The sequence below is a fragment of the Caretta caretta genome, chromosome 12, assembly GCF_965140235.1.
Source record: "Caretta caretta isolate rCarCar2 chromosome 12, rCarCar1.hap1, whole genome shotgun sequence".
NCBI classification, from domain to species: domain Eukaryota; kingdom Metazoa; phylum Chordata; order Testudines; family Cheloniidae; genus Caretta; species Caretta caretta.
In genome coordinates this window covers 25,773,550-25,783,328 of record NC_134217.1, presented here as the reverse complement: position 1 = coordinate 25,783,328, position 9,779 = coordinate 25,773,550, and the positions used below count along the sequence as shown (strand labels likewise).

The following is a 9,779-nucleotide window of genomic DNA, read 5'->3' as shown; positions in this document are numbered from 1 at the left end:
CCCCTGCCCACAGCACAGGTACCACCCTGAGCGCCGGCTCCGCAGCTCCCACTGGCCGGGAACCACAGCCAATGGGAGCTGCAGGGGCGGTGCCTCGGGGTGTGGGAAAGCACAGAGCCCCCTGGTCCCCCCTTTGCCTAGGAGAGACATGCCACCTCCTCCGGGAGCTGCCTGAGCGCCGCCCACGCTCTAAACCCTCTCTCACGCCCAACTCTTTGCCCCAGCCCTGAGCCCCCTCCCACACCTAACCTCCCTCCTGGGCCTGCACCCCAACCCCGTGCCCCTGCCCTGAGCCCGCTCCCGCACTCCAAACCCTTGGCCACAGCCCAGAGCCCACCCTCCCTCCTGCCCCCCAACCTCCTGCCCCAGCCCCGAGCGAGTGAGCCAGGGTGGGGGAGAGCCAGCAACAGAGGAGGGGGGGTGGAGTGAGCGGGGTGGGGCGAGGATGGTGGGTTTCCTGCAATCATAAAGCTGACGATGACAACCCCCTTCCCTCACCCACCTCGCCTCTCTAATAGCCTGGGACTGACACAGCCGCAAGGGAGGCATTTACCCTCCCTGTGGTAGATCCACTGACCCCTCCGCCTCCTCTGACGAAAATCTCACTTGCAGCCCGACATGGAGCGCATGCCAGCGCAGCGCAGCGGCAGGGCGGCCGTCGGGCCCGGCGCGGTGCCCGCGGCGCGCCGCCAGCGCCAGCAGGAGCCCGGGGCAGCAGCGTTGCGGGGCTGGCCGGGAGGGGGCAGTCTATTCGGCAGCACGCCGCAGACCGCGCGGAGCGGGTAGCCCGCGGGGCGGGGCCGCAGGCCCCATCAGCCGGCCAGGCGCGCCCGCCAATCCGAGGTGCGCACAGCCCCCGCCCCCCGGATTACTGCAGCAGCCGCCAAGCGGCCTGCGCCCGCCGCGCACGGGCTGCCGGGAGCGAGCCGGAGGGCGGCTTCGCGCAATCCCCAACCCGGCGCTCCGACTCCGGGGAGGAACGTTCCCTTGCCTGCATTTGTCCCCTCTCGGCTGCCTTAGTCACGTGGCACGACGCGCTCGGGTCCCCCTTTCCCGCAGGCCGGCATGGCCGCCTCTGCCTGCCGCCCTCCGGGGCCCCGCGTGCTGCTGGGTCTCCGCGACGCCGCCATCCCGGACCCCGGCCGGGACAGCCTGCAGCCGCCGTCGTGGGCCACCAGCAAGCTGGGCGGCTCCCCGGTAAGGGGGCCGCGGGTGCCCGACGGGGGAGGGCGGGCTCGCGGGCCGGTAGCGGAGCGGCCACTGCCGGGGCCAGCCCGGGTCGCTGCGGGCGGTGGAGGCTTGGGCGGCTTCGTAGCGCAACAGCAGAGCGAACCGCCGGTAACATCCAGCGCGCGGGCCCCCTGCCGGGCAGCGGCTCAGCGCCAACGCTGCTGGCGTTTTACCCCCGCATCCTGCACTTACCTCTGCCTGGGGCGAGTCCCAGGGAGCCCGCGGCACGCACCGGCCTCTGCCCACCCAGCTCGCCGCAGGAGCTGAGCCTCAAGTTCGCTGTGACGAGCTTAGCCGGGGATGTCAAAAGGCTGCTGGAGACCCCAGCTTTCTCCAGTGATTGTACATGCTCAGTTCTCCGAGATGCGCCTGGCCCCTGTCTCGGCCTGGCTGGCAGCACGGGCTGGTATTTGAAGGGTTTTTGCATAGCCACGTTAAGTCAGGCCATAGTGGGTCAGACCTATGGGCTATCTAGCCTAGCTTCCCACAGTGGCCAGTGCCAGATGCGTCTGAGGGAAGTGAACAGAGTAGGGCACTTACTGAGTAATCCATCCTCTGTTGTCCAGTCTCAGCTTCTGGCTGTCAGAAAGTTAGGGATACCCAGAGCATGGGGTTGTGCCCCTGACCATTTTGGCTAATAATAGTTACTGATGGAGCTATTCTCCATGAACCTACCTAATTCTTCTTTGAACCCAGTTATTCTTTTGACCTTCACAACTTCCTCTCACAATGAGTTCCACAGGTTGACTGTGTGTTGTGTGAAGAAGTACTTCCTTATGTTTGTTGTAAACCTGCTGCCTGTTAAGTTCATTGGGTGACCTTTGGTTCGTGTGTTATGTGAAGGGGTAAATAACACTTCCATATTCACTTTCTCCATACCATAATTTTATATCCCTCTCTCATATCCCTGCCTTAGCAGGTCTAAGTTCATTAAATAACACTGTGCAGTGCATCTTGAAATCATCCTTAATCAAGGCCACTGTTTTGTGTCTCCTAGAATTGTGCCCCTTCAGTAACTATGACTTATCCTTCTTGTGGGATCTGCGGTGCCATCCTGATGCACATAGTGCAGATATATTGCCCCCTTGAAAGCTCACTATTCCACCGTGTCATTAATGTATTTGCTTGTGCTGTGGAAGGCTGCTGGGGAAAATCAGAAAGGTATGTGTATGGTTTACGTTTCTCTTCTGAGCCTTCTGGGTTGGGGAGGGTGCTACTGTAATACAAAAAATGAATCCTATTATCTTCTTTTGCCTTTATCACGTTAATTACTTGTTTTAATTGCGTGTCACTTTCTTATTTTTCACTTTAGCTGGAAAGTGTTACGCTCCCAGTATTTGCAGATGCAAGGAAAAGAAACACAAGATTGCAAATTAAAGCAGGTATTACTTGCAAGTATGATTTCTTTTTAAGTGCGATATATAGAGTGTAATATTTAGGAACCTCAAACAAAATGTATAGTTTCTTCACAGCTGAGATGTTTTTTCCCTATTACAACTTTTTTTTTTTAACTATGGGTGGGTGAGAATAAAAAATGTATGGTTTTTGTACTGATAGACTTGAAATCTGTTTGTACAGTTATTGATTAATTTGAGTTGGCAATAAATGAAGCAGATTGTTTGTTTTGTTTTTTGACAGAAATGGTGAACCATAATTATGTAGTAAGTCCTACCTTTGTTCCACCTGCCACAAGAAGTCAACTTTTAAATATTAAAGTTATAATATATCTTATTCCACAGATAAATCTTTGCATGTTATACACTTGTTTTGCACGTTTCTCTTTGTTTTGGGCAGTTTTAGGGTCAGTATCTAGCATTGGGGGGAAAAATTAAATTAAGCATTAAATTGAGAAACTTAGTTCCTTCATTTGTGTCAATAAAAATGTGTGAAATATCTTAGGGACACAGCACTTGAAAATTGTCCTTTTTATTCTCAGAAACAAGAGAATAACTTTGCAACAAAGGATTGGTGCGATGGAGCAGATGACTGGGGAATTTGGGATGAAACAGAATGTCCTGTGCGAACCACCAGTCACCTACTTGGCTTAAACACAGTGAGCAGTTCCTCCTTGTCCACAGCCACAGAGTGTGCATCTCAATTTCAAGGACTTAGCCTGTCAGAAACTACAGATATCTCTGATTCCTTACATAAGCCAGTACCATGTGGAGAAAGGATAGTAATGCCTACCACTTGTCCCAGATTCCAGTCCTATTACATCAGTGTTGTGGATGAGGAAGACTACACTGGCTACCTTGATACAGATCATGCACACAAACTTTTAAAGGAATATCAGCAGAGGGAGGGCATTGATTTGGAACAGTTGATGTCAGAAAGGTGAGAATAGGCTTATAGTCCGTGTTGTTAAACGAAGACCATTTGATGAGCTCCTGTCTGCTGACCTCTTCCAAATTTGTTAAATCACTATTCAGGTTCTAAATCATTAGAGCATCAGTCAATTTTATGTTATCTTAATTATATATTAACAGTTAATTATATTTTGTGTATGGATTATGTCCAGTATACTTGTAGTTTCCTAGGTTAGTATTGAAACTTCCTTTTCCTGTGGATTTGAGTAAGGGATTGGATGACTATGAGAGATGGACCCATAGAGACTTTATGAAGGAAGTCGTGTGAAAAATAGATTTTGGGCATTAGAGTTATTGTATGCTGCTAGAACACTTATGTAGTTGACCACTTATACCAGGAACAATTGCCACTCTGTTAGAATATAAAATAGGCTCCCACAACAGAAAAGTGGGGGCTCAATCTGGTACTTCAGTATGAAAGATGATATCACTTGCAGGATATACATACATGCTTCTCTGAAGTAGTTTTCCTGTTCAGTTGAATGGACCTTCTTGAAAGAGTATGTTAGAGGACTTACAATTTTGTATTGGGAATAAATTAAAAACAATACCAAAATTAAAAACTGGAAGGGCTTTGAGAGATCACAGAAGGGAATGACACTAGATATAAACAAGTATGTGATGGATTTGATTTCATGCATTATATTACAGGTTAGTTAGAAATAGCTTTAATAATTGTGAGCCAGTGAATATCTATGAATCAGGACCAAACTGATCAATTACACTTTAATAAAGGGTTGCCTCTAATTTAAGATACAGGTGTCATTTAATTATGGGTAATATAACAAGAAACTTCAAGTGTTTTTCCTCAGAGTAACCATACTTATTTTTGAACATGTATACTGTACTGTGCGCCTTATTGGCAAAATTTCCCCCTTATTCGTCTAGTTTTGTAGGTGAAGGTGATAATGAGAAGTATGAAAAGAGTGAAGGCAAAAATAGAGACCATGTGTTCCATAAATTTATGAAGAGAATTTCTTCCTGTCATGAACAAATTCTAAGGTATTTTGATAATCTAAACATGTTTTTGGTGGGGGTGCAATGTCAGTCATTTGTGTCAGAGAATGAACAAGTCTTTGATTTGACATCACTGAAAATGTAATATTTTTAAAAATATTTTAATTTGTAAGAGTTGCTAAGTGTGGTGTGTGTGTGATACAGTATAGATGACAGAAACACACTGTTCAGAACAGGTGAGATTCTTACCCCTGTTCTGACTCCTTTATGCCAATAAAAATGGTTGGAGGAGCAAAAAGCCCTGGATTTGGTAAGGGAGAACTGAGGAAGACAAAGACAACTACTGAGACTCTGGCATGCGTGTGCGCGCGCGCAGGAACAGGGCTTGTGGTAGAAACCTTAGTCCACAGATCATTGGAGAGCCTGAGCAGCATTGCTGTCCCTGGGCAGCTGATACTCAGCTGTCGTAACTCCATCCCAGCCCCCAGAGCAGCCCAGAAATGGAGAGGCGCACCTTAGTTTCTTTACTTTTGGACTATGATTTCTGTGCTGTGCTTCTCAGAGGTGCAGAACAGTATCCCACATGTTGCATTGAAGCAGAAGCTACCTTTTAACAATGGTTCTTGGGAGATGAGGGATCTGTTGTACCAGAAATGTTGTGCTTTACTGTAATGGACCACAGTATTGCAAGGTGTTAAGAACCCTCTGTTCCCAGTGAACTAGAATTGCACAACTGCATTTAGTGAGAGTTGAGGGTACTGCACATCTTACAGGCACCAGTCAATGGCTTCTGTCTTCTTTTAAATATTGGGAGGCTGCATTCTTTGTCATCCAGCTCTCTCGTATGACCCTCTAAGTTTTTTCCCCCACTTTAACCTTTGTAAATAATGAATGAATACTTCTAAAACTTAGGGCATCAGCAGGAATCAGAATCTTTGCCTATTTGTATGGCAAGCAGCCTCTTAGATTTAGAATCCCAGGTACTTATGTGACATTGTCATGTGTCTGAGTCAATGAGATTTAGTTGCAAAAAATGTATATAAGGGGTCTTTTTCTTCTCTAGATACTCCTGGGGTGGCCAGCCTTTATTTATAACATGTCCTTCATCCAGCATTAATGAAATGGTTCCAGTCTGCAACAGCTGTGGAAGTAACAGAGTCTTTGAATTTCAACTTATGCCAGCACTGGTCAGCATGCTGAAGAGTGTTGATGCAGGTTAAATCTTTTGTTGCTTTAACTGAATACTAGTCAATCTGCTGGTTGATTTATGATTATAGTGTACTGGAATTTAGGCTGCTTCTTGCAAAATGTACACAGTGAATGAAATGACTATTTTTAATACCATTAAGCCAATCAAGAAGCCAACTAATATTGAAGGTAGCCTTCTGTTAGGTTGTACTCAGTGCTTTTGGGGTCTTGTGAGGACAGTATCTTGTACAAGACTCACTGTTGTTCGATTTTTAGCTGCTCAGCTTCCTTTTAATGAGAAGCAACATTCCCATTCCCATTTTGTTCCTATTTTCTGGGACTGTTTGATCAAAGCCTCATATTTTCCTTAGTGCCTTTCCAATAAGAGAAGTCTAGAAAACTCCTTGTCCCTGAATAGTAATTAACATGTAATGCTAGTCCAAACTGAAGAAGACTTGAGAGCTGAATAAATATCTGTTAAAATTCTGTTTCATCACAAACAAGACTGCAGCTCCACACAAGAAGCTTTAATTTGTTGATTTAAAAACTTCAGCAGGTTTTCTTTAAAACCTTGAAGTGACAAAGTACTCAATGTTTGCTAAGGAGATTAAACCCTAGTCTACACTACTAACTTGTGTTGGTATAACTATGTCACTCCATGGTGTGGAAAATCCACACCCCAGAGCAACAGTTATGCTAACCAAACTCCCAGGGTAGACAGTGCTATGCCCATGGGAGGGCTTCTCCATCAACATAGCTACTGCTTCTCAGGGAGGTGGAGTACAGGAGAAGCTCTTCCGTCAGCATAGGTACCATCTTCACTAAACTCTACAGCAGCACAGCAAGTGTAGACAAGCCCTAAAAGTTAACCATATTTGTGGTGAGGAGGTTTTAGTTACTAAACAAAATCCTGATTTATTATGTATTTATATCAAAATGTAGTTCAGAACACTGATCATTTAGGCTTCACTGAAACCAACCTTCTACATTGCAGATTATGGTAAAGATGTTCCAGGCAAATTGGATTGTGATTTCCCAAATACATACTGAACTATATTCTTTGTGTTATATCTATTCAACCTCACTGACTCACTGAAGCCACAGTGGTTGATACAAATATGAGAGAACAGAATTTGACCCACTGTCTTTTTTTTTTAATTGCAGTAAATTTTAAGGTAGTATGTTCAAGGCCTGCTTAAAGTTCTTTATGAATTTCAGTCAAAGGATTGATAACTTAAAAATCAAACTTCCATCTGAATTTTATAACTATTACAGTAATATTTTGTATTGTAACTGAAAGAGAAAATCTCATTTCTAAATTACTGTATGCTGTTTTGTACATGAGGTGGATAATATACATTCTCACATTAGAAAATAATTATATTTTAGAGGCATCTGATAGGTGAGATACTGTGTAATTATATATGTATTACAGAATGATTAACATTCAAATTAAGTTTTATGAAGCAATGGAACATTTCTGCAGCATAGGTGACAAACAGGTATAACCAAAACGATATAGTTTTTCCTTAAACATAAATAAATCTTAAGCAAACCTTCTTGGGCTTCTGGGGTCCAACTTTTTTTAGATACTGAATTATTAATATCTCTCAGCCTATCATTAGTATTTGAAATCTGGAATGAATGAAGTGGAATGTGAGTTTTAGATAATTTGTTTTTTTTAATAATGTCAAAGAACTTTTTAGGGTCCAGAAACTTAGCACTTAAAAATTAAGTCCAGTATCCTGTAAACACGTACACATTTGCTTACCTTTAGGCATGTGAGTAGTCCTTTTGCCTAGCTACTGCCAGTGCCCCCTTACCCCATCATATGCTTACAAGACATTATAATTAAGTCAGTAGGACTTCTCACATGCTGTTGAGCATGTGCACAAGTGTTTGCCAGATTGGGACACTAATTAGCATCCCAAAGTTGTTTACAATTGTACCAGTCTACCTGTCTGCCCCACTGTAAATAGATATTTTAATTACCTGTGGAGAAAGGGCTATACTTTTAGAACTGCACATGAACAAATGACCAATTAGGTATGTAAATAGCTGTTTGTTGCGTATCCTGCTTATACATTTTTGTGAATGCAGTTATAAACACCTGCCTTTTAAAATGTTAACCACTAATACAGTACATGTTGTAAACTCTTAAATATTACTTTTTTCAGATCTATCAGTGGAATTTGGAACAGGTATAGTTTACACATGTGAAAGAAGCTGTTGGCCAGCTAATCATCAGAACCCCTTGGAGGAATTTATTTTTATACAAGAAGATCCAGATCAGCAATTATTTAAATAAAAAATTAATTTTCTTGAACAGATAAAGTTCTTATTTGAGTAAAATGAAGGTATTTGTGCAGCAAAATGTCACATAATGAAAATATGGTGACATTTTGAAGTCACATGGTAGTGTGGGTTTTTAGTAATTCTTGCAAAGAGAACTCCAAAACAGCTGTTCTGGGAAGTGAATATTAATACACTTTCATAAAACTTGGTACATTCACAAGATTTGTTACTTTTGCTTATGTACACAATTTTGTATAGTGATTTAGTAGTACATATTCTAGCTAGTAACTATGAGTACTTTAAAACGGTCAGGAATGGGAGGGAAAGGAGGAAGGTTGTTCTTATTGCACTTGCTCTAGCTTTATTTTGTTTGGCTTATGTCAGCTAGGCAGCATTCTAGAATCCTGCAACTGTTCAGTGGGAAAAGTTGACCCCCTCTGTAGGGTTCTGTATATCAATCAGATTAAGTATAAAATACAGGCCTTTCAATTGGATTTCTTTATCTTCCGTTGGCATTAAGTGAATATGCAGTTTGTGATCCAAGAAAATGCATTTTTACTATGACTACTGTGCTAAGGATGAGGGTCTCTTTATGACTTTCTGCGGTGCTACTAATACTGAGTTCCAGGTGCACGGCCTCTCCTCCCGTTGAGCTTTGAGAAACATTAACAAGGAGCACAGTAGTGATTAGGTACAGGCTTGATTGTGGAAAACAGGGATATAGGTTTGAGTCCTATCCCATTTACACATGCTTTTGTATGGGAAGCTTCTATGATATGAAGAAGGGTTTAAAATTACCTCTCCTATAATGCGTTTCTAATCCCTCTCTTCTTCAATCTCCTGTTACCCATTTTTGCTTTAACACATATAAGGATGCAAGCTTTCGGATGCAGTGCTAGGAATTATTCCATATATTCCTGATTCTGGGAGGATGGGTACAGCCTAACTTCTGTGATCTAAGTGCTTCTCTAACCTAGGGCATTGGCTGCATATAACTGTGCCTGTGTTTAGTTAACCCCCCCGTGTGAACACCTTTATTTTAGTTTGAGTGGTTTTGCTTAGCCCTGTTCTTAATCTATGTAAACTAAACTATAGCAAGCTTGGTTTAAATTGAACTCAGAGCCTTTTGCATTGGTGTATCACAGTGTAAGTAAAAACAGTGTAACTCTGCATGTGGGTAAGTCCTATGACAAAAGGTGTTTTTTTAAATTGTTAGCTAAACCCTTAATAAATTTTAAAAGCCTAGTACAGACAGCACAAGTTGTGTTTGTATTTAGCAAGTAGAAGTGAAGCTAAGATGTGCCTCTAAGGCTAACACGTTTAAAAAACAAGTTAAAACATTATTCCTTTGTAGATAAGCGTTGCTAAACTATGATTCTAAATGAGTTCAAAAAGCACTGGAACCCCCTCTGCCTACACTTCAAATAAGGCGGTTTTCACAGCACGATAGCAATCCTCCCTTGCATTGAAGAGACACTTCGGGGGAGGATAGGACCACTGAATCCCAGCTGGCAGGGGGCGGAAGTCGTTCTCACCCTCAGCAGCACGTGACCCAAGCCCACCAGGAGCCATTTTTCTGAGCTCTCTCTGCAGTAGATTTGGGTACAGGAACTGAACCCGGCTCTTCTGCGTCCCCACCCGCCCCTGTCGCCACTTGGCCGTCAAGCCACGCTAGGCACGTCCGCTAGCGGCTCCTGGCGTTCGGAGCGGCCCGCTCTCCTCCCCGCCAGCAGGGGGCGCTGC

The 9,779-nt window shown here is 44.0% G+C and overlaps 1 protein-coding gene across 1 annotated transcript; it reads left to right on the top strand.

The window, feature by feature from the left end:
- The first annotated feature begins 909 nt into the window (after positions 1–909).
- PDCD2L (programmed cell death 2 like) lies at positions 910–9,281 on the top strand. Its single transcript, XM_048816696.2, has 7 exons — positions 910–1,197; positions 2,228–2,391; positions 2,543–2,612; positions 3,167–3,564; positions 4,485–4,598; positions 5,617–5,768; positions 7,919–9,281. The coding sequence occupies exons 1-7, from the start codon at positions 1,066–1,068 to the stop codon at positions 8,047–8,049; spliced, it is 1,161 nt and encodes a 386-aa protein (XP_048672653.2). The 5' UTR covers positions 910–1,065; the 3' UTR covers positions 8,050–9,281.
- The last annotated feature ends 498 nt before the right edge of the window (positions 9,282–9,779 follow it).